At 42.1% G+C, this 25,445-nt stretch overlaps 1 protein-coding gene across 16 annotated transcripts in view; it reads right to left on the bottom strand.

The window, feature by feature from the left end:
* Window positions 1-25,445, bottom strand: part of Dtna (dystrobrevin alpha) — a 389,557-nt gene that overhangs the window by 16,859 nt on the left and 347,253 nt on the right. For 11 of the 16 annotated variants that reach the window (XM_029547199.1, XM_029547193.1, XM_029547192.1 and 8 more), the window contains 4 exons: window positions 21,089-21,176; window positions 20,094-20,191; window positions 15,392-15,505; window positions 9,346-9,442 (listed from right to left, as the gene is read on the bottom strand). In XM_029547199.1, the coding sequence (XP_029403059.1) occupies window positions 9,346-9,442; window positions 15,392-15,505; window positions 20,094-20,191; window positions 21,089-21,176 (397 nt within the window). Of the gene's footprint in view, window positions 1-5,200; window positions 7,709-9,345; window positions 9,443-15,391; window positions 15,506-20,093; window positions 20,192-21,088; window positions 21,177-25,445 lie in introns of those variants that run through there. The other 5 variants (XM_029547201.1, XM_029547200.1, XM_029547202.1 and 2 more) reach the window with 5 other exon arrangements.

Genomic DNA, 25,445 nt, shown 5'->3' with positions numbered 1-25,445 from the left:
TCTCCTCTCCTCCCCTCCCCTCCCCTCCCCTCTCCTCTCCTCTCCCCCTCTCTTTCTCTCCCTCTCTCTCTCTTTCTTTTTTTTCTTTCAATGAAGCCCTTGAAAACAGACTCCTGGTTTCAATAATTAGTAGAAAAGGAAGACATAGAGCATGCATGTAAAGCATGCAGGGAGACTCTGTTGCACACATGTAGCCGGCCTTGCACTCTGAGCTGCTCCCTCCCAATCTGTTGACTCTGGCCAGCCATGGTGAGAACTTTTGTACAGGAAAACCCAGAGAGTAACTGTGTACCTGTTCACACTCTGAGATTTGCAGCATGAGATTGCTGCTTTGGAATGTTTTATTTAGATCTTTGTTTTGTGTTCGGCTACTGGCAGTTAAACACCCCCCACCTCCCAACACACCCGTGTACACACACAACACACAGACAGACCACACACACAGTTCCTGTAAAGTGCCATGCTGTTAGCTCTCCAGGGGTCAGCAGCATACGTAACTGTCAAATCTATAAAGTGAAGAAAATCCAGAAACAGAAACAAGGCAAACCAAAGCATAGCACAGAACTCATGTGCTGCCCCAAGGGCTGTGGATTCCAGTCTTACACTTGTAACAGTACCTGTTTGTAATGGTCTGTCCAGGCTCAGAGAGGAGGACTTAGGTGTTGTTTTTGTCTGCTTTCCTCAGCCTGCTCAAAGAGGGGCCTGGGTTTTCCAGAAAACAGCCGCTCAGCCCCACGTCCTTGAAACCCGTGTCTGAGCTAACCCTGCACCCCCAGTTCTTGTGTCAATGGTGACTAATCTCACCACACAGCTGAGCTTTCTCCTGCCCCAAAGGTTCTATGAACATCGTGAGGATCTCTTCCTCATGACGCATGGAGTGGGGATCACCAATCTAGGTGTCCAGTTGTGGATCCCAGGGATCTGAAAATGAAAAACGGTTGCCCTGGGGAGATGGGGAACAGTGGCTGAGCCCATGGCTGAGCCCAAGGACTTTGAGTCCTCAGGGCTACAGAACCCTTGATGAACCATGGCTGGTGGAGGGTCCATCAGAGGGAAACAGATGTTGGTCAGGTGTCTTGGGGGCAGCTAGTGCTGGACACCTCTACTGCACATCCAGTCCTAGTCAGGGGTTAGGGAGAACTCCTGGACATGTCTTATTTTATTACCAAAAACCTTCAGTCACAGGAGGCGGTGTCTACTGGGGTGAGCAAGTGAAGTGGGACAGACTGTGGTAGAAATAGGCTCCTTTTGTTTGTCCAACATGGCTCATCAATTCAACCCTGAGAAGCCAGATCTTCTTTGTTAGAGAGTTCATATTAAGAAAATGACTATTTTTTTGTATTCATTTTGTATTTTTTAGAGGGTATAGAGCATTTTAGCATATATTGTTGATTTTCCTAATAGTAAAAAAAAAAGATAGTACTATATTTGAATAACAGTTTGAAATCAGTTTATGAAAAAAGCACTTTAATCCCAAAGACTTTCACATTTTTAATGTTCATATTAGGCATTATTATTTCCATTGAGTAGGTGAGCACACTGAGGCTCAGAGGGGATAGGTGGCCTATGGAAGGTCATCAGGCTACTTAGGGCATTGGGAAGTTTAGACTGCAAGTCTGAGGCTTTCTCAGAGCTTTGCAGGGTCTCCTCAGGATATGACCAACATCACATGCGTCCAATGACACTTTGCTACATTTAGAAACTTTAGGAACCAAAGGCGGAGAAGCTCCCACGATGGGCACAGCATGGTGCTCCAGGCCTCATGGTAGTCCAGCTAACACATTTTCCTTGGGTTGAGGACAGGTGTGAGTGCCCAATGTGGCAGAAGGGACATCAAGCTATCGGTCAGGTCTATAAGCTCTTATCTGCAAGTCTAAGCATGGCTAAACAGACACACATTTCACTGTAAATTTGGCTCCAATAAGATGAGAGACTACAGATGTAGTTATGCCATGTTACTCTCTTTAAAAGTTTAAAAAAAAAATTCAAAGTCTGCCTCATAGTTGCACCCAGTGTTTTAAGTAAGGGGTTGTGACCCCACTCTAGCATTTGACAGGCTGTGCTAGGGACACACCGCCTCGTTCTGCTTACATATGCTGTGCCAGGTTCTTCAGTACACAGTCCTCATGGGGTTCTTACCTCTGGTGACATTTGTAAGGAGGTGTGTACTTTGGCTTCATCGTCTTCCCCTCACCCCTGCCAGAGCCTGCCCCTGTAGTGCATGCCCACCCTGAGAGCCTGTTCCATAGAGCACTTCCCCCCAGAGCGTGCCCTGTATAGTGCACTAGGCTCTTTTTAAGAGTTTTGCACATCTGATGCATTATCAATCCCTTATCTTCCTGCTTACTACCTGTTCTTTAACGTAAATGTCTTTCTTTTCTGTTTCCTGTCTCCAAAAATCCCTAGAGTGGTTCTTTGTTAGAGGAAAAGTAACCGGCTGTGGTTACTTGTTAAGAGAAAAATCTCTGATTGAATCTCAATGACAACAATGTGTGACTGGCTAATAGCTGTCATGCCCAAGTCGTAGCCAAATGAATATCTAATGGTTCCAGTTTCAAGTAGTCTGGTTATGTCAAGAAGTTTGGTGGGAAATCCGGGGGTTAATGAAAAGATTTAGCTCCATCTTTTCTGCAACCTGCACCTCCCAAGTCATGTTCATTTTTTTTACCCAGAGTTCTCAGAGTGGGATACATGGTTGCCCAGTAACCATAGCCCCATCTTTTCTCTTGTCAGGACACTGCCCAGTTTGATACTTAGCACCTCCTATAGGAAATGGCTTCTCTGCTGCTCCTTCGGTCCCACTCTTAAAGGGCCAACAGGAAAGGCAGCTGCCCTTTGGCAACGGGACAGATCACCAAGTTTATTTCCCCAGATTCTCTGTAGTCTGGCTATCCAGCATGGCTGTCTGTTTTGAACTTTAGAATGAGTTTCAGCAAATTCCCTGAGAAAACCCTTCCCTGGAAATTACTCAATGATTAATGGTGGAAAGATTGACGGGACAATGGTCCATACAGATCAATATATGGATCCAACATTCCCAAGGAGGGTTGATTTATGGATGAGGAAAACATATATCACAGCTGGCAACTTAAAATAGCTCTCTTCCTGGAGACTAAATGAACAATTAATTTCTGCATGCATCCTCTGATTTCACCCCACCTGCCATCACATCAATTTTTAAAAAGCCTGGTAGGACTCATACATTTTCCATTTTTTTTTTTACAGGAAGTATTTTTGTTTCTACTTGGCCCCAGAGAGAAAGAATGCTTTAAGGAAAAGGGCAAATGTGTCAGTGCTGAGTGAACCCACCCTGGAGAGGTGGGGAGTATTTGTTACCCATCTACCTACTACACAGGTAAAGTCGGCCTCTAAGGTCTGGCTGAAGATGCTACCTGGCTCTGCTACCTGACTCAGTTGTACCTCCCAGCCTGGGAAAATGAGGCTGTACAAAGTCACTAACTGTTATCATCATCATCATCATCATCATCATCATCATCATCATCATCACCATTGTGATTACTGGGCTTCTTAGAGGAGTGCTGTGTACAAAATGCAATAGAAGACAGAGGACGCAGTTGACTCTGACGGGTCAGGAAGGAGGCATTGCTTGAGTGGTTTTCACAATAAAGATGCCTGTGATAGTATGGAGAGGAGAGAGGAGTTTCTGAGTTTTGGAAAAGCTCCAGCAAGACTTGAGACTTGTGAGGACAACAGTGACGTGGCAGAGGCCATTGGTGCTGAAGCCGGTACCAGGTTCCATGAGATAAAATGAGAAAGCTAAAAGGAAAGTCAAAGGCTTGGGAGCCCTCCGTGTAGATGCCATCTGGAAGCAAAGGCTCACTGTCCACTGGTTTTGAACAGAGAATCATTTATTTTTCCTCTCCTAGAATCAATCACACCACTTTAAACATGAGATTTTATGTGTGTGTGTGTGTGTGTGTGTGTGTGTGTGTGTATTGTCTGATCAAATACTTTATGTATTTTGGAATACTAGATTCTCATTTCTGTATGCAGATATCATCTCAGGGTAAATTTCCTCCCCCTCTTTTCTATGGAGTAGTTATCAACTCTGTAGAAAGCCTTCAGGCTGGATGAGGAAGGCTAATAATGGAAGGTGAAAACAAGGCTGGAAAACTGGCTCCTTGTGGCCTATTCATATTCTGTATTGCATTTGAATGAGAGCAAGAGATGAGATTTTTGAATGATGCTAGACTCAGCTCCCAAATAAATAGGGACCAGTTTGATTCCAAGGTTTAAGATGTAGTAGTTTTCAAATCAATCCTTGTGGTAAACTCAGAGAAAGATTCCTGATTCTGATTCCTGCCTGTGAAGTACCGCACACCAATTATCTCTGTTACGCAATGTCTATGTTGAGCCTCCAGACTCTGGGGTGTGTTGTACAACATACAGGCCATTGACATTCTTAGCCATCCACTGCACCATCTTTTAAAAGTGTACTCAGGAATATGTTGACAGCAAACACTGTAGACATTAGTATATTTAGGAGCATATTTGATGTCAACAGCAGAAAAATAATCCTACTAGATGTTTCTGTAACTTCTAAAGCATAATAATTGTATTTTTGACTGTTAAAAGCAATTATAAGAGCTCTAAACAAAATGAAAGTCATGTTCACAATTCTTTCCCAGACTGAGACTCTATTAGTTAACTGACAGAAAAAAAAAAAAGAGAAGTAAATGTGTGTGTTTCAAAATTTATATATGACTGTACTCATATGTGTACAGATATTTGATATCCAGATAGAATTTTTACAGAGTGTTTTCATATCCACTATCATCTAAAATACCCCCAGTAACCTTGTGAGGTGTATACCACCAGAATGCTCAAAATGAATGATGAGGAATTAGTTTACTCTCTCAACATCTTAAAGGTGTGAGCTAGAACAGCGGCCTCTGGGATTCAGGCTCAGCTGGTGTAATCTCACAAAGAAAATTACTAAGGCTTTATTTTGCTAACTCAAAGTTAAAATACTTGGACCTAACCATAACAGTTGGAACTGGGAACGTACCAGAAACTCTAGAACATATCGTTACTGCAACTTCAGCCCAGCTGCTTTTGCTCTTAAAGGTATTTTTTATGAGTGCTCATTTTATGGCTCCTTCAATAAATCTTAAGAGTGCACAAGGAAGAGAGAGGGTAGGATAACTTTGATTCAAGTTTTGTAAAAAAACACAATTTATTGCTTGTGATACCATAATCATGTTATATTACAGGCACTATTTTTTTTAAATTCATGTTCTCTCCTCAAGGGGGATAATTTCATGCATTACCTGTAACAAGAAACAGTATATGTAGAGCTTGTAGATGCCAGTATAATAAAACACTACATTGAACCACACAGATTTATTATAAAACAAGTAGAGGTTATTAAATCAAGCATGATTTGTGCTATGGGGTATTTTGAGTTTGATTTTTACAAAGAGAATTTTCCTGAAGGGGAAAGGCTCATAAAACAGAATTTAGAAGTAAAGGCCAGTGTAAGACCTCTAAATTCTCTCCTTAGATCATGTTCAACCACGAGAAAGAGATTTGGAAGGAATTTGCTCATTTTCTCACAGGACTATCTCAATGGGGTTGGATTTGATGAGGTTCTGGCTTTAGTTTTGACTAAAGATCAGTATAAGCAATGGCCACTTGCAATCCACCACTGAATTTTTCTATTATATTGTTCGGTACTTTTCTATAACGATCTGAATGAAGGCTTGCTTTAGTACCTAATGTGGAAGATACTCTGAACTTCCATGAAGTGGTATTTCTATGCTGATAAAACTCTGGATTGCTTTTCCCTCTTTTGTTTTGCTGCTAAAGTGTTCAGAATACCCTTGCCCCATTTTCTCTTCCTCAGTTCCTCCGTCTTCTATTTCAGTTTTGTGGAGCTGCTGTTTATAAGCTGCGTTGTAAGTGCCCTTGACCCGAGGACGGTTTAAAGAGAAGCTTGAGTAGAAACCGAGGAGATAAGAGTGAATGAGTGTGTAACCTACATTTGGGTTTCTGGCAGATGGCTTCTATCCATGCTACAGCCCTTATTGGGGTGAACCTTCAACATGCAGAGGCTGGGAGGGGCTGCACAGGAAAGGGATAGAAAGGGAGATGACAAAGTTCAACCTAAAGGGCACTTCCACAGCCTGGCTCTATGAATGTATAAAAGCCTTCCGGAATATACTTGGGAAATGGAGGGAAGGGGTCCCCAGGGAAATGAATTTTAAGGCAAGACGATTGCCCTCTCTGCCCAGAGGGAGGAGGGAGCTTAGATTAGAGCAGCTTTTCTGTTTCTATATGCATGCAAAATAAGAGGCAGGGCAAAGCCTGTTTGCAAAGAGATATCAAGGGATACACTCTGCCATGATTGAAGTCCAGCAGCCACACCCCAGGGATGCAGGAACAGACAACGGTAGAGGCTACAAATACAGTGCATCTTTAAGACAAGGGAGTCATCCCTGGTGAAAATTTGGCGTCAGTTCAGTAAAGGAATTTTTTCATAATGTACAAAATAATGCCGCACATCGTCTTTATTGTCTGAGTTACAGATTGGTTTAACATGTTTCTTTTCTTATTAAGTTTTTACAGACCTTGGGAATGAAGAGTTAAAAAGTTTCCAGTGTTTTGCAAACATTCTCTGTTACACACAAACACACAGAATGGAAAATAGAAAAGAGCATACAGAAGAGTTAACAGAGCTATTGAAATCGGACAGGTTCAAGTTTCTAATTCACCATGGGCATAATGTGATATCTTTAAATAATGGAGCTAGGAAATATCATCATACACTTTGGTACATGCACAGGGTGTTCAAGCTGCTTTTCTTCTGCTCTACTTTGGTTTCACTTCTCTCCATGTACAGCTTCTTCTGCTACAAGGTCAAACAGGGCTTCAGAGTATGACACAGCCCAATGGTCATGATGCCCCTATCTACAGAAAAATAGGTGTTTATAGGACCTATAAAATCACAGAGCAGAAAGAACCTCGGGAAGAACGGAAGGGAAGAAAGTTGCCTATTTTTTATAGGACATTGTTAACCAACAGCTTTGGAGGGAACTAAAGAGGTGTGAAGTGGACAGTCAGTCGGCTACCGAGAACAGTCTTACAGGATTGAACACATCTATGAGCACAGGATGGGTGGCATAGCTTATGTTATGTGATGGCAGGGCATTTATTACCCGATCCTTATGAGAAGAGTTTCTATGCCTTTTCAGAGAAATGGAAGCTGAACTAAATGTTCACAGTGTGGAGGTTTGCTCTTGTGGGGCTGCAGCTTGGGCAACAACATTGACCTTTGAGGAGCTCCAATGACTGACCTTCTATCAAGAGAAGGGTCCCAGCAATAACCTCAAAGAGCATAACATGAATTTGAAAGTTAACACCCTCGAGGATCTGAACAAAACCTTCCCAAGGAAACACAAGTCGTTCTCCCTTCTCAACACAAAACAGGTCTTCATTTGTTGCCGACAGTAGTATTGACAGTTGTAACAGAATGCTGAATCTTATAATCTCAATTCAAGCACTACATTGAAATGGAAGCAAATTAGTAGGTTTGTTTTTTTGTTTTTGTTTTTTTTTTTCTCTCCAAACTGAAGCAGGAACATACATTAGAGGCCAAAGCATTGAGGTCAGCAGGACAGCAGCCCTCCACTGTTAGTTAAGACCTGCAGTAGGGGACATAACTTACTCCCTGCTTCAGTTCTTCTTCCTACAGAAAGATCGAATCAATAACAATTAGATTACCCAGGGTTCCAACCAGAGCATGTACACAGTGAAGGAGGAGACAGGAGGTATTAATGTGGCTTCGAACACCTCTCCTGGCCTCTGCCAAACCTTCACTTCAGTTCCAAGCCTATTTAGGTATTTGAGACAACAGACCCATTCCTTTCCTGTGTCTGATCTGTCTATCCTAGTCTTAGTATGTCTTGGTACAAAGTCTGTGTTCGGTTGGGTAGGCTTAACCCCACGGTGGCTGCTGGCCAGTAGACTCCTCTATCTCATCACCGTAGGAACAGCAGCAGAGAGATTTTTCAAAATTTCCTGCCATTCGGGGAAGGGCAAGATGGGCTCAGACCTTTATATCTGATGTATTTTCAACGGGAAGCAGAAAAGAGATTTTCTGTTGCATCAAATGAGACAATAGGCTAGAAACAGCAGCAGGTCACTAATGATCTAGTCTTACCACAGTACCAGTCAACCCAACCCCCAGTTCTATACTCCGTGTGTGTAACACACTGGAAAGTAAGCTTTGTTGAGTAATGATAAAACATTTCCCAAATGGATTATTAAACACAGGACCGATGGCCAAAATGTTGGCTGAGTTATAAAACAAAGCAAAGCAAACAAAAGAAAGAAATGTTGCAAGTAGTTTCTGGTGCAGAAAGCTTCACAACATTGTTGCTAAAAAGAGCTTAAAGGAAGAACCAAAGAAAGAGAAAGGAGGGCAGGAAGGGAGTAGGAAAGGAAAGAGAAAGAGAAAGTAGAGAAAACAGAAAGGGCAGCAGAGAAGCTACAAACTGGTGTGGGGGAAGGGAGGGAAATGCAGGGAATGAAAACTGGTCTGAAATTCCTGTCTCAGGGTGAATGCATAGGGACATTTCCTCTGGGGACAGCCTTTCAGAAGTTCCAGCTGCTGCCTTTGGCACATGAGTTCCTGTTTATACTGGTTCTCACTAGTTTCTTTCAGGCCAGAAGAACATGGAGCACGGCACTGCTACAGGACGGAGTGGCCGTGTGTCCATCTGCTGCTAACTTGGAAAGTAATTCAGTATATACTCATTAAAGGAGATTGCTACTTCCGATGGAAAAACATTGCCCTCAACAGGACTTCGGTCGTTTAATACTTTTTCCTTAGAAGAAAGAGGAAATATCCCATTTACAATCCGCACTTGAGACCCAAGGAAGTCATGTGGCTTGTTGGAGCCACATGAATGCAATAACATATTTACTATTATTGCCAAGACGCATCAGTCACTATTTCTTAATGTTCTGAATCAGATGTCAGTCTCTGTTTAACCTCATCAGAATTGTTAAAATTGATCAAAAGCATTTATAGACAAATCCAGTTTTATAATATTCAAGGACACAAAGAGACTGAAAATAAGCAAAGAACTTGCCCTGTGGTCCTTAGCAGCCCAGTTCAAGAAAGTGAGTGAGAATGAAAGCTACTACTGATTGACTGCTAGTCCTTCTCAGGCCTAAGAAATAGTTCCATAGTTGAGTTTGCACCATTTGGGGACAAAAGTCACATACAGCAATTGGAAAAGCCATTGCAAATTACGTGTCAACAATTTAAAAAAAAACACTACAATTCTAAGTTAGAAACACTGCTTTGAGATGTCTTACCTTCAGGAGCTTCATGAGGCCTTCCAACTGGACCATCAGCTCTCTCCGGCTCTCCTGGAGAGCAGACATCCTCTGTTCTAGCTCATCCTTGCGCTGTCTAAGAAAAAAGCCAACACCATCAGAAAATCGCTCAAGTCAAGCTCGTTCCATTTCCTGATTTTGTGGGTGTGTAGTGGGCTGTCTCTAAGAGGGCATGTCTAGACTTCAATAGTGTTACCAGATAGGTAACTGTCTTCAAGTGGGTAAATGATTGTAATATGAGTGGGGTACTGTTGTTTGAGAGAAGTTACACTACATTTAAGCAGGATAGAAATCCCTTTTGGCATTTCCTCGTTTTGTTTATGGTCTGGCTGGCTTTGGTCTGTACACTTGGCTTCAGAAATCAAACAAAAACACAAAAGTACTGAAAAAGGCCAGCCCTACAAATCTTTAAAATCCAAAGCAATTACTATAAGCTCACATGAGGTTTTCCATGGCCTTTGGAAATCTGACATAGGGAAGCAATTTAACATCTGTTCTAGCATGTGTGCAACTGATCCGCTTCTGAGGAGAGCTAGTCATGGCCCTACTGGTGATAACCAATCTGAAGTATTTGGTTGGGGCTTGGTTTCACAGAGCGAATAGCTAAGTTCCCTTGTGTGTGTTCTCTACGATGAATAAAGCTTGTGTTTGTTTTACAGAATTTCTATTACACTGTCAGCAGAAAGGAAAGCAATCTGCACTCTGTCACTTTTGTTGACACTGAGAGGCACTAGAGGGGAAAGAGACGAAACGGCAGGAAAAGGAGTGTTGGCTAGGCCGCGGGGTGAGGGCCTGGAAGCTCAGCTACCTGGTGCTTGAGACAGGAGATTACAAACTCAAGGCTGCCTGGGCTGTTCTGTGGGTCCAAGGATAGAGCCCGTCCATCTCAAGGTGAGAATTAAAGAGGGCCTTGGCTTAGTGGGTTAGGTGCTTGCCTATCAAATTCAAGGTCTTATGCTCAGTTTCCGGGATGGTAAATAAAACCAAACATGAGAGTTGGGTCAGTAATTAAAAGCATTTGTACTTCCAGAGGACCTGGGTTCAACTCATAGCATCCACAGGGTGGCTTAAAAGCATGTGAAACTCCAGTTCTAGGGGATCCAATATTCCCTTTTGACTTCTGTGGACACTGTAAGCATGTAGAACACATACACATATGCAGGCAAATACCCATATGTGCAAAATAACAAAACTAAATAAAATTAACAAATATTAAAACATAAACATAAAGCAACAAAATAATATCATATATTAATACCAGGTTTACCACACTTTGTTTATGATTTGGCCAGCTTTGGTCTGTAATCTTGGCTTCAAATATCAAATAAAAACCCAAAGTTACTGAAAAGGACTGGCACTACAAATTTTCAAAATCCAAAGCCATTACTATAAATTCGCATGCAGTTTTCCATAGCCTTTGGAAATCTGACATAGGGAAGCAATTTAACATCTGTTCTAGCATGTGTGCAATTGGTACCCTTCTGATGTACCAATGTGTATGTGTGTGTGTGTGTGTTTTCCCCTTGATTCCTAAGGGGTCTTTAGCTTGGATTGAAATACCAGAGTTTATATTTTAAAAAAGATTGGATTCCTTAGTAACATGCATTAATGTATACATGCATATGTCTCAATGGCACAGACAACATACTAAGTTAACTTACAGTGGGGTCTGCGAAATAAAAACTGATTGTAAGTGATATCACAGTGAGTTAGGCTGTGACTGACTCAGCTGAAAGATATTTATTTATAAAGGGACAGGTTAGGAACGAATATGAAACATTTTTAAATATGTTTTTATATAGACTCTATTCTTTATAGTGACTTGAAAATGTAAAACTTATAAATATCACAGCCTTTGCTTCACTCATAATAATAACACACATGCCCATATTCTTTTCCTATTTACATTTGTACTTTAAGTAGATAGGTGTCTTGCCTGCGCATGTGTCTTTCCTCCATGTGTATGCCTGATGCCTCAGAAGCCAGAAGAGGCCGTCAGATCCGCTGGAACTGAGTTACAGATCTGGAGTTACAGATGGTTGTGAGCCATGATGTGGGTACTGAGAATTGAACATGAGTCTTTTGGATGAGCAGTCAGTGCTCTTAAACATGGAGCCATTTCTCTAGCCGTGTGTGTGCGTGTGTGTGTGTGTGTGTATTAGCACTTGTGATTGACCATTTAATTAGTTCTTCCTTTCTGAATCTAGAGGAAGGGAAGCATCACATATGTTATAGGTTTACAGCAGCTTGTTTTGCTTGCTGCCTCTTGGGCAGAATCTTTCTAATTTGCATGTTTCATCTCATTCCAAAGTATCCCTCAGTGACAAACACCATGACTGTTATATCAGCACACAGTAGCCTCTGGACATTTTCAGTAGGACTTGGGACAAAGGTTGCTAATATTTCTGGTTTAATCTTAGGTTTCACCTCATGCTGTCTCTGTAATTTTTGGCTACAGGAGAAGGTCAGTGAAGAACTCTACTATTATAGGTAAGACATACTTCGAGAGGTATTTAAAAACCTTAGAAAAAGTGAAGCCTAGCCAACATAAGTCAACTTTATTGTATATTCATATTATAAAAGTAGTCTTCAGCCTTCTCTCCAGAGCAGCAGTTACCGAAGGAAAGCGCAGGTACTCATCTGTGGCGTGCTCCTCACATCCAAGGCTCAAACAACACAGGGACTAAGTAACGGCGTTGATCTCCCTCTGCTAAGGGTAGGCATCTCTAAGTCAAGCCTTTTATCCTGAGGTCCTGTAAGATTATTTTTAATTTAGCGCCTATGTGTAAGAATCTACGTACTTTTATGATGGTATTAGACCAATAACATCATTATATGAATGACATATGGGATAATAACATTTCCACAGTAACTTCCTGAATTTGAGATTGGGCCACAGTTATAAAAGAAAATGTTTGTCTTAGAAGCATATGCATGCATACTTAATGATCTAGTGTCATGATGTCTCCCACATTTATTTCACTTTAGTGAATCTCAGTTTCCACCTTGATAAAAGGGAACATAAGAGAGCCTTTCTCCAAGGTTTGTGTTCAGTGGTAGAGCACACACACAGCTTATCACCCAGTCAGGTGATGGGCACATAGGAAGTGCCTGTTTATAACCACATCTGCTCTGCAAATGTGGCTTTCAGGATCCTTGTGGCTTAAATAGAGAATGAAACATGTTCACGTAAAAAGGCCACAGAGATTTTAAGATAAAAATAAAATCGAGTATTTGTTAAAGCAAGTCCAATAACTCCTTGTTTTCTCAAGAAAAGATTCTGGAAGGGTGGAGTAGAAAAAGCATGATAAGGACTCCCATGGGTACCGCTCACTCCTGCCAACTGTGTCCGCAGTGACTTTGTAAGAGCTCGCTGTCATAGAGCCCTCTTGAAAGTCTCAAATAACAAAACACACTAAAACAGAATTCTAGGGCTTTATTTACTTAAATCTGAGATCAGTGTGTCTATGGAATCTCTGAACCCTGGAAATGCTTAGCACAGAGCAAGAAGGGGTATCTGACACATGCGGCATTTGGCACAAGTAGAGAAGTATCTTTCTAGAGAGGACACTTTTTCCTGGGGGGGGGATATAGAACACAGAGACAGACAGACAATAAGCCATTGGGCACCAGGGAGGGCCAATAGTAAAGAAATGATTAATAATTCTGATTCTTTAGGAAGAAGGGCTTGTGCTCAGCAGAGGTCATGGGATATCCAAATTTGAGGCACAGGAGGGTGCTAAGAACTGTCCCTGTCCCATGATGGCTCCATCAGAAATGGAGAAATATTTAGAACAACATTCTCAGTGACCCCAGGCTCATCCCGCCGTCCCCCCCAGTCTATCCCCCAGCTGGAGCAGAACACTTTGAGAAGTAAAAGCTGTACAGGAGAGCCATCAAAAAATGCGTGTGAGAATTCTTCTCCTAAATCTCTCCTGTAAGACTGAGCAGTAGAAGAGATGGACATGGCATTTCAGGTAGACACAAAGTGCCACTCTGATCCTGACAGACCAAATGACCATCCGGTTCCCATGTTGGCGTATTCAGCTTTATGTCTTTGAACATTAGGTTTAACTTTGAACTTTAAACGGTGGAGGTTCTTCATGACACAATCTGGCAAAAGACCATCGTGCAGTCATTCACTTTTAAAGCCTGGGATGAAGATTGTAAAAATCGCCACCACTGGTCTCTTCTGCCCATTCCCTCCCTTCTAGGAAACAGAGTAGTTGGATGTGCAAGGACTTGTGGTGTCTCACTGGAGGTGTAACAGAGACCAGAGAGGTATCTGGAAGAAATTCTTTGGAAGAATTCCTGTTTCCATTAATTAAGTCATTATGCTATTAATAACTAAGTTAAATAATTATCGATTAATATTCAAATGTATAAGGCAGTTGCTCTACATTAAGCAGCATCTGAAAGTTCTGTTCATCTCCTTTACAGTCAAGCCTTTGATGGGTCTGCTCTAGTCTTGAGTATGGGAGAGGAAGAGCCTGTGGCCTGTGGGTTGCAGGGCTCCTCTGGTCTTCATGTGTCTGAGGAGCTGAGCTTCGATGGAACCCCGAGAAACATGCATGAAGGCACACAACATGGACTTCATCACAAGAGCAGGAGGAACTGACTGAGTTTAGTCTCTGGAGGAAGACAAGAGGCTTTACCCTGCTGGGTTTCTGTGAAGAGGCAGCTATACTCATAGAAATTATAGCTCACAGAGCTGTAGGCACACAGGGGGCACCCTCAGCACATAAACCAAAGGATGAGGCCATGTGCTTCTCCACAGTTAAAGCTGCCTGTGAAACATCAATATGCTCCTCACCGAGGGAATCTACTTCTCTGTTATCTGCTCCATAATACATCTGAATCCACGTCACATCCAAGACATGGTGCTAAGACAGTTTCCTAGGAGGAACCTACAATAATACCTACATCGTGCAGCAAGAAGAAGTGGGGACAACTGCAGCCCTCATCCAAGGCAGACTCCTTTAGATTTCTTCCTGAGATGGCACTGGTCATGACCTTCCTTAGTCCCTTCCAACTCAGTTATCCTAAAGTGACAGATTAGACAAGACTACCTTTCCCATTAATAAAAGAGCACAGAGGTGTGACCTCTATTTTAAAGGCAGTACAGGGGATCAGACCCCACCCCTCACACGTTCTGTGTTAGGAGTTCTACCAATGAGCTAGCTATGACACTTTAAAAAACAATTTAGACAATGTCCTATTATGTTACTTAGGCTAGTCTTGAACTCATGATCTTCTTGTCTCAGCATCTTTATTGCCTGGAATTCTAGGCCTGTACCACATAGCATGACTCTTGAAGACACAATTTAGAGAGAAATCAGACTCTGTTTTGTGAGCTGTATATGAATCTTCCAATTTAGCAACCCTGCTGTTTATATAGCTGCTTATGTGTTTGCTTTTAACGAACACCCATTTTGACAGTGTAAATAAGTAAAAACAGCCAAGTGAAACTTTTTTGTTTCCTACCGAAGATATATTGCTTTTGATCTAAGGAACACTTTGTCTTTTTCTTAATGTCTGGTGAAAATCAGAGTCTCTCAAAATTGCTAAAATGTCAGTGATGAAGTGTGTTTTATTGAAAAACAAAGATGAGCAGCTATGGTGGTGGGTCAGGACTGTGTGCTGGCCAGCTGCTGCCAGACTGTGCTAAAGAGCTCAAACACTGCGACTGAGGATGGCTCAGCACATACAAGTGTGAGAGCCAGATTTCACATCTCTAACTCTTACACGAATGTCGGATAAGCACAGTGCTCCACTTATAACCTTAATAGTCTTCAGGTAAGCTGGCTAGGTACACTAGCCACAACAGTGAGCTCTGGCTAAGTGAGGGATTCTGGGAATGATGGCAGATGACAGCTAACCTCAGGCTCCTACGTGTATACCCAGACACACATGTACCTGCATGCCTGCATACAGGCCCTCCCACAAGATGCACTTAAAAAAACAAACAAACCAAACAGATCTCAAACATTTGTGTTCCCCAGGTAAATTTGGGTCTTTCTCTTACCTGAGGAGGCGGAGTTCTGCCAGCAAGGTTGGGTTCTGCTGAGCCTTCTCTGGAGTGGGCTGGGAAGCTTGCTCGTGTTCTACCCGAAGTCTCTGAATCTCTTGTAAGATTTCTCTTGGGAGAGAGGGAAGGTAAGAACCAGTGTCAGTGGCCTCCCAAGACACTGACATACAAATGCCCCAGGCCAGCAGAACAGAGCGAAGTGGATGGTCTTGTGGTTAGGAGCACAGCTGGCCTTCCATAGCTGGGGATGCTCTGTAGCTGTGTAGTTTTGGCTATCAGTGGTAGGATGGGTGAAGGGAAGGCTCTCACCTCTCTCTAGCACATCCTAACTACGTAGGCTGTGCAGTGCGTTGCTGTGTGTTTTCCCTAGGACCTATCCTCTCTCCGGTAAGTCATGTGTTGCTGTGGAAACACATCCAATATTGGCGAGAGAACTGCTTGGTATCTCCTATTATTTATGATCACACTCTGACACCACCAGAGACCCATCAATACTAAATGAAAGGTGCTTGGAGAGAGAGGAAAGTTTAAATGATGCACAGTTAACAAAAATAAATAACCTTATTTTCTTACTGAGAAAAATCTTTCTTGCTGAAATTATCAGACAAATTCCAAAGTCATAGTTTTTAATTTTTTTTTTTTTTACTTTACATCTTCAGTTTTAACAATGAATTGCAAAGAAGGAAGCCTTACAAGGAAAGACTCTTTAAAAAGATTTATTGTAATTGATCCTGTGACATAGAGTGCTATTGGTGGAACCTCTGCCAGGCAATGGGATATGTCAGTGTGTTATTGATGCTGGTCTATCCTGCACATGGGTGAATATTAGGGCGGCCATCAGTGGCATGCAACCGTGCGAGGCAAATTATAAGTAAGTAAGTAGATTTGAAGCCATTAACTAGGATTATTAGTTATATACTCTCGGGAGAAATGGAAGTGTCAGCTTTCTACTTAGCAAAAGGCCCGAGTGCCTGTAAGGGAGCACGAAACACTGAAGGAGGAGAGTAATCTTGATGAGCAACTTGAGGGGTGGGGTGGCTTCCTGTGTTTCAAAAGTTTAAATTGACACAAAATTGTCCATTTTATAGAGTAATACAATAACACAATGCACGGGTACAAGGAATAATAAATTAGGCTAATGTACATTTCTTTTAGAGGGAGTATTAGACTACTCTAAATCAGGTAATGGGGCACCAAAGTTTAGACACCAAAGATCAAGCTGGAATTCTGTAACACAACAGGGTGGTTATAGCTTTGAATAATAATTTAAGAATCAGGAGGCCTGGGTATGGTAAGAAGTTTGGACTATATCAGTGGCTTTTCCCCTGGCGCTCTGGGGTGGAAAGTTTCTTTAAAGGAAACTCATGGAAACTCATCTTCCATACAAAGAGGAGAGGGGGCCATTGTGGTTATAGAGTGCAGGTCCACCTGCTGTAACCTTGCTTCCCCTCCTTCTGAAGCTGTTCAGGATTCCTAGGCTCCAGAGCTCTGAGCTGTGCCACAGAGAGTACCTGCATGCATGTGCAGGACTAGGTCCTGGTTGGGGCTGCTGGTTTAAGAAGGGTGAGTTCAGCATGAATGAGCTATTTCTCTGTGGTGGGGCAGGGGCCTCTAGGAATCACTCATGCCCAAGAGCAGAACAGGGCTTTCCCCTCCCCTCCCGTCCCCTCCTGTCCCCTCCCGTCTCCTCCCATCCCCTCCCCTACCCTCCCCTCCCCTCCCCTCCCATTCTTTTCCTGCCTTCTCCCCCAGGTTTACAAGCATGTGCTTAGGAGTGCACAATACAAAACCATCCAGAAACCAGCAGTAGAATGGTGTCCTGGCACAGCCTATGTAATTACAACATTCCCAGCACTTTCTGCTGATTGGTAAAACTAGGACAAGCCCCAGATGAAGGCAGATTTAACTGGGGAGGCAGAGATTAGGCCACAAACTGAAGGGGTTCTGGAGGGGTGAAAGGGCAGGCGAGTGGAGCAGCCTAGAGGAAATATTTATGGATCAGTTGGTGCAGACTTTGTTCCCCTCTGTCTGTAAGGGGCACAGCAGGGAGCCTGACATGTGTGGGTCAGGCCAGGTCTGACCCATCCTCCTGATGCTGCACAGACTCCGGTCTTGATCTGGACATTCTACTCTACCTGTCATCCTCACTCCCAGCTGCCCATTCTCTTTGTATCAGACAGATATGAGGAAGAAGCAAGAGAGTAAACGAAAAAGGGTCCTTTAATGAAGCCTGGATGTGCCAAGATTGTCATTGGGAAATCTGTGGAAAGTAAAGAGGAGGGCAGAAGCTCTCTGATGGAATTTCCAGAACATTCCACTAGTCATTACTGTGTTGTCTACTTGTCTACACTGGTTATTTTATGCTGTTTCTGGCACCATCTATTCACCATGGACTTAGTCATGTGGATTTCTATTCATCACAGACTCAGTGCTTCTCAGCAGCACCACCCAGCCCTGGGAAGATGCACTCTGTGGCTTCAGTTAGCTGATTACTCTATCAGAAACATGAAGACATTTTCCCACATGCCCCACCACAGCGCTTCATTTTTGGCCTTATTGATATTTTTATTCTCACCCTTCATCTCAGTCCCTTGGATTTACTCTGGGAAGTTATTATCTTTCTCAGAGATTATTTGATTTTTACCTGTACTTCTCTCTTTTGTGTTTCATGGCCAAATTTCTTAACATGTCCAATGACCACCTCATCTTCTACACAACGTTGACCCCCAACTCGCTCAACCTGGACTACAGTGATAAGCAGAGAAGGCTGCCATGGGAGGGGGGAGAGAGGGGGACAGGATGCATTGCTTTTTAGTGTTAACTGTATGACAGGTGGCAGCAGTCACTGTGCCCACTTTAGAGGCTTTCTGAGGTGTGATGGAGGAAAGGCAGTACACGTGTTCTATAAAGAACATCTCAAAGCAAAGGCCTGCCTTCTGTTTGTCATCCAGAAGGTTGGTTGGCTGCTGTCAATCCTGACTTCGGACCTCTCTTTCCTTCCCGGTTAGCCACCACAGTGTGTGCCTTAGGAGAGGGAAGAGGGGAGGGAGAACCAATGCCTGTCTGGCGGTGTCTGTTGGAAACTAGGAATGAATGAAAGGGTTGTGTAGTGAGGTTGGCTTCAACTTGGCCACTGTTTAATCAGCCACAGGCCTACCAATTCCAGGTAAATAACCTTCCGTCCTCACCTTCCTCTCCTTTCTTCTTAGCTCTGTCACTGATTTTATAAGTGACTCACTCATGGGTACAATGACCTTTATTAATTCCAGGCTGGCTTGTTTTGAATAACCCTTCACATCACATATTACAAGCTTACTTTGTTACCGAACAGAAAATAAACTCTTCAAAATTCTAATTTGCTAAGATTTATAAAGTGACTGACAATTTTATCAAGAATTTTAAAGAAAGTACCTTTTCTTTTTCTTTCTTTCCACTTACTTTCTGTTGTTCAAATTTATGTAAAACATCAATAGGATAGTGAACACAGCCTCCTCACCCTTGTTTCCCGTTTTTATCCCTGTCAGGGCCCACACATCTATCCTGAGGACCTGTGGACAAGGGGCTCTTTCACACCATTGGCTCCGAACCCTTAGCTGACTGACTTCTTCACACGCTTTCTTCAAGCCTCCTCCTCCCACTCAGCCACCCACTGCATTCCCTGCATCTGCTATTGTTACTCACACATCACTCCTGCATGGGTTTTAAATGTCCTTGCTCATTTGAAAGAAGTACATTTGTCAATGCTACACAACTATTTTCGCACAGTATCTGTAACAATGTTACATGAAGCAGAATAGCAGTTCATAAACTGGTAACTATCCTCAACAAATTCTGACTCCCCTGTTCCTCCCTTCGCTCATTACAGTGCCTTTCTTTTCTTCCTTCTTGATTCTTGCTTTCTATCACACAGTAAGTTAGAGCGATCCCTCTTTGTAAGAGAGATCTCCTTGGTGGGTGTGAAGTTGTTTCAAAGTCATGATGTTATAGTTATTATGTGCTATGTCCACTCTGACTTGTAGCTTCCTCACAATGATAGCCAGGCTCTGGGACAATTCAGTCAAAAGAGGGTTTATGCACATGAATTGTGCTAAACCTCTTTTTTTTTTTTTATCTGCAGCATCTTAAGTAATGTTTTGACTATTAATTCAACATTTTTTAGCCTAAGCTCTACAGGCATGAAATAATGACCAGTTTACTTCTTTACCACTACAGCATCGATTGTGACATTAGCATGCAGAATGGGATGAAGTATTAAGACATTTTATGTTGTTCTAAGGAATACAGAATGTATAGGTTTTTCCCATGATGAGCTTTCTCAGAATTTAGTTTGAGCTCTGCCTCAGGTTTTTATTATTTTCTCATTCAAACACATTTATTCAGCACGTACAATTTTAGGCCTACTTCTGGGCCCGTACAGGTTTTTGACACAACCTCTGTTCTTAGAGAACTTCCATTTCATTCAGAGAAGGTGGAGTTAAAATAAGGAATAGAGGCATAAGTAGGCTTAGTTTAGACATCGAGTCTCTCTCTCTCTCTCTCTCTCTCTCTCTCTCTCTCTCTCTCTCTCTCTCTCTCTCTCACCCCCACACACACTACAGACACACTCTTATAACTGGCCATCTTTGCAGACTGAGGCATTCTCCCTTAATTAGGCATATACAGGAATGCCAGACTTGTGGTGCATGCCCCGAAGCCCTACCTGTTCTTGTTCTCTAGCTCTGCAATCAGCTGCCTTTGCTGTTTATTTGCATCGATGGTGAAGGAGATGTCAGGGGCACTCCTCTGCTGTGTGGGCTGCTGTAAAACATATAGTTGACATTATTTAATATTTGGAATGTGAACTCACATGTGAGATGGGAATCATGGGATATACAGACAGGGAAGAAGAAACTATTCCATCCGAAGAGGTGGGCAAGAACAGAAAACTGAATTGCTATTCCTTCTAAGAGCAAGCCATTCTACAGATCTCAAATATACCTACACAATGGAAATCAAACACTCCTTTCTCAGGTTCTCCAATACAGAGATGGTATTGGGTAAAGCAAGGTATGGGGGCTCTAACTGGGAGCACTGCACTACTGAAGAGCCTTTGCTTTTCTGTTCACCATATTTTTAAAGCTGGGAGTACATCACTAAGTATACTGGCTGATTTTATGTGTCAACTTGACACAGGTTGGAGTTATCAAAGAGAAAGGAGCTTCAGTTGGGGGAACTGCCTCCACGAGATCCAGCTGTAAGGAATTTTCTCAATTAGTGATCAAGGTGGAGGTCCCTTTGTGGGTGGTGCCATCTCTGGGCTGGTAGTCTTGGTTCTATAAGAGAGCATACTGAGCAAGCCAGGGGAAGCAAGCCAGTAAAGAACATCCCTCCATGGCCTCTGCATCAGATCCTGCTTCCTGACCTGCTTGAGTTCCAGTCCTGACATCCTTTGGTGATTAACAGCAATGTGGAAAATGTAAGCTGAATAAACCCTTTCCTCCTCGACTTGCTTCTTGGTCATGATGTTTGTTCAGGAATAGAAACCCTGACTAAGTCACCAAGATACCATGATTATAGCACCAAAGACACAAACAATAAAACAAGCACCAATTTTCTTCTTAACTAGCACCAGGCATAATGATAACCATAGACTAGGGTTATTTGAAGCTAAAAGGATCCTGGAGGCCAACAAATGCATCCTTTCATTCTACTTACGGATGAGGAGGATTCTGCTGCCAGTCGTGCGGCGTACCTGGCGATCAGCCTGTGTTCTTCATCAAGCCGGTTTGAAGTCTCAAGCATACTATAGAGAAAGGCAAACAGGGTACTGTCAGGTCCGTGAGAGAGGTGATGTTTTCCTATCACTGTTAGAGGCTTTGGGTTTTTCAATGCCAAATATTTTTAAGCTCTCTAAATGTCTCTTAGCTTAATGATCTTCAATTTGGGTTCATAACATGATCTGATGTGAGGCTGGGAAGATCAATAATAAGTCCTTGCTCAGACACTTCAATAATCTTATTAAGAAATCTCTGGTCCATCAGCGGTGGCACATGCCTTTAATCCCAGCACTTGGGAGGCAGAGGCAGGTGGATTTCTGAGTTTGAGGCCAGCCTGGTCTACAGAGTGAGATCCAGGACAGCCAGGACTAAACAGAAAAACAAAAACAAAATAAATAAATAAATAAATAAATAAATAAATAATAAAAAAAGAAAAAGTTCTGGTGAGAAGTGATATGACTTTTCTGAAGTTTAAGATATAAAAATATTTTTCTCTTTAATTTAATTTGTTTTTTAATGTCCTTATTTCATTTCATAAATAATGCATGTCAAAAAGTGACATTCGAAAATATGGATGTAGGCAGGAATAGCAAAGACCCAGCTGTATTGTTGTTAAGTCAATGACTCCTGCCTGCTGGTCCTCACATCCTTACGTAATTTCCCTTTCCTATAATCTGCACTTACTGACTTTTGTCTAATGAACAGAATATGGCAGAGGAAAGGAAGATCATTTCTAATATATGACTTTAAGAGACTGTGGCTACCATTCTGGGTGTTCTGTTTCTTGCTTGTTCTATTATGATACTTGTCCTGAGGGAATCTAAATCCCATGTCATAAATCTGCCAGGATGACAAAGGCCCAAACCAACCAGGAACCAAGAGCATGAATCCCTATTGGTTGAGGCGGTTACTGATCTCAGAGCAAGAGAGGATAACTGGGCCATCATCCCACAAGCATCCTCCAGTCAAAAGCATCTTGCTAAGCCAAGCCCAGGTTCTTTCATCAAACTGTGAAATGGTGTTTGTTGCTTTAATTTGATAATCTCTAGGGTAATATGCTGCCCTGCGAGAGATGGGTTATATGGCTGTGAATAATGCTAATTCCCAGGCAATCCATGGTTTCTATTTGCTTTTAAAGACAGAGGATAAAGTGGTGACTCCTATCAATTTGTAGAAAATGCTCACACTAGAATAAGGCTGACTGAGTCTCTGAAACCAGTACAAGTATGAGTGGTATGAACCCTCTCATATTTGAGAAAATTTCACCTTCTGGAACTCTTCCCTGAAGGCTATGCTTTAGGTGATGTTAAGAAAAGTTCAATGGGTCACAACAATCTTACCAATCTTGTTCACAGATTAATCTTGGTTTGTTTTTATACATTGTTAAATGTGTATAAGACATACACACAGACTCAAGCTTGGAAACTTGTCTATCCTTCCGAAGCATATTTATATCACTGTCCACCGGCCCTTCTACTTTTATTCTTTTAAATAAAAATAGTAAGGGCCAGAGAGATTGTCAGTCATTAAGAGCATTGGCTACTCTGAGGAGGCTACTCTCAGTACCCACATGGTATCTATAACCAACTCCAGTCCCAGGGGATTTGACATCTTCTTCTGGCCTCTGGAAACAGACACACATGTGGTGCAGAAACATACATGGAGGCAAAACATTCACATACATAAAATAAGTAAATAAATATGAGCTAATAATGATACTCATGATTGCTCATGAAAACACACACTCCTGTGCCACCAATAGTTTTCAATTGTGAAGACTCAGATTCATAAAGTAATACACAATTATTCTACATGTAAATTTACATATAAAGGTAATATGCAAAACGGTCTCTTAAACTTTATTTTAAAGTGAGAAGGTGAGCTGATCTCTTCATGTTTACTAAGCCAGAAGTCCATCTGTGTTTAGTTGAGTTTGTCATTGTAACAATTTTGCCAGGGCATCTAGAACATCCTCCATGGCTTTTAGGTCTGTTCTTACTACATCCCTTACATCTGTTAACCCCACCAGTCTTAATCTTGAACAGTGCCATTATAGACTTAGACCTTTTCTGGGGACTACAATAAACAAACCTTCCAGAATTCCCCAATTTACCAATGCATCTCTATCTGCATACGAGTCTTTTCCTTCTGATTGTACAACTGAGGTTACAGATGCAATAAATGTCCAGACAACTGCCTGGAACACATCGTGTGCTAAAATGTATTGGCTACTACATTATTTTGCCACTTGATAACTTTGTGAGTCACATTAATGATTCTTGTCTCTTTACAAACTCAGGCCCTGTCTGAACCATTCACATCAGTCTGTCGGTCTCAAACTTTAAAGTCTAAGCATGCTACTCAGGGGTGTGAAACTTTTGTTTCTGAACTCTAGTGGCATTGGTGGGACTGACTGAGGTTTAGCGAGTAACCTGAGAATCTGAATTTCTAATGAAGTTTCAGAAGATTATATTCCTGGTCTACGATGACCCCATAGCAGAAAGATCTAGAAGTTCTAAAAATTTAAATAAGACATCTACATACAAGAAATAATGACCACATAAAGTATACATTTTGTGAATATTTAGATGATATTAACATAACTGTTGGATACTTTACAGATGTTTTCCTGAGATAAGAAAATTCTAGAATGCAGATCTTACATCATATTTAATATCAATCCAAAGTTGAGCTGATATAATTGTTGATGTTTGACAGTAGATATGTATCTCTTTTTTTTTTTTTGGGGGGGGGGGNGNCGAGACAGGGTTTCTCTGTGTAGCCCTGGCTGTCCTGGAGCTCACTTTGTAGACCAGGCTGGCCTCAAACTCAGAAATCCATCTGCCTCTGCCTCCCAAGTGCATGTATTTCTTTACAAAGAAATGTCTGCATTATGCAGAACTTGAGATGGCCACGTTTCTTAATATAGCTTCAGGAGAAAGGGAAAGTCACACTGCCTTTACTTTAGACAAATGACTAACCTATTATGAGACCATTTAGTTTGATTTGAACATGTCTATCATTTCTGGTTGGTGTATTAGAGACTAACTGCCTAATCCTACATAGTTTGTGCAGGTTAAAATACCCGGTGTTCCGGGCTCAAGACCACCATCCATCTTAGTGCTTGAAAGTGACTTTGTCATGAACACTTGTGAGTGCTTTGATAAATACACAATACAAAATAAACCTTGATAAAAAACTTGATGGTAAAAGTATTTTTTATTATGAATGACCTGCGAGCAAATAAAGTATGAAGGTTATATAAAATGCCTCCTGGCAATGCAAGCCATAAGGATATGAGATGCTATCTCATAAGCAATAACTCAAACCCCATGCCTTTCTTCCCCCAGCATGGGGTGAATGCGCACTGTGGTGATCCATTACTCGACTCTGCATTCAAATGATTTATGAGTCTGCATGAGCCTTTCAGGATGTTCAAATTACACACAGGTGAACAGGACATTCCTCTGATAAATTCCATTATTTCAAGACTTCAGCTATATAGAGTTGAAAATAAATGACCAATAACCTGTAAATCATTAAAATAAATACCAAGCCCAGCACTTTCTCTAGTGCTAACTGTTCATTTGAGGACCTGACAATCAGTAACCTATAAGATGATGATGTACTAAAGGTAACTGCTGCTCTGTTGGCTGCTTTTGGAATGAAGGGAATTTTATTGAAAATTCCTCAAGTTTTTTATTAGATATTTTCTTTATTTACATTTCAAATGTTATCCCCTTTCCTGGTTTCCTCTCTGAAAGTCCCCTACGCCTATCTCCTCCCCCGTCTCCCTGATCACCAAACTACCCACTCCTGCTTCCTGGCCCTGGCATTCCCCTACACTGGGGCATAGAGCTTTCACAGGACCAAGGGCCTCTCCTCCCATTGATGACTGACTAGGCCATCCTCTGCTACATATGCAGCTGGAGCCATGAGTCCCACCATATGTACTCTTTGATTGGTGGTTTAGTCCCTGGGAGTTCTGGAGATACTGGTTACTTCATATTGTTGTTCCTTCTATGGGGCTGCAAACCCCTTCAACTCCTTGAGTCTTTTCTCTAGCTCCTTCATTGGGGATCCTGTGCTCAGTCCAAAGGATGGCTGTGAGCATCCACTTCTGTATTTGTCAGGCACTGGCAGAGCCTCTCAGGAGACAGCTATATCAGGCTCCTATCAGCGAGCACTTGTTGGCATCTACAATAGTATTAGTGATTATATATGGGATGGATCCCCAGATGGGGCAGTCTCTGGATGGTCATTCCTTCAGTCTCTGCTCTCTACTTTGTCTCTGT

Source organism: Mus pahari, chromosome 15 (genome assembly GCF_900095145.1).
Source record: "Mus pahari chromosome 15, PAHARI_EIJ_v1.1, whole genome shotgun sequence".
NCBI classification, from domain to species: Eukaryota; Metazoa; Chordata; class Mammalia; order Rodentia; family Muridae; genus Mus; species Mus pahari.
This window is presented reverse-complemented; position numbering and strand designations above follow the sequence as displayed.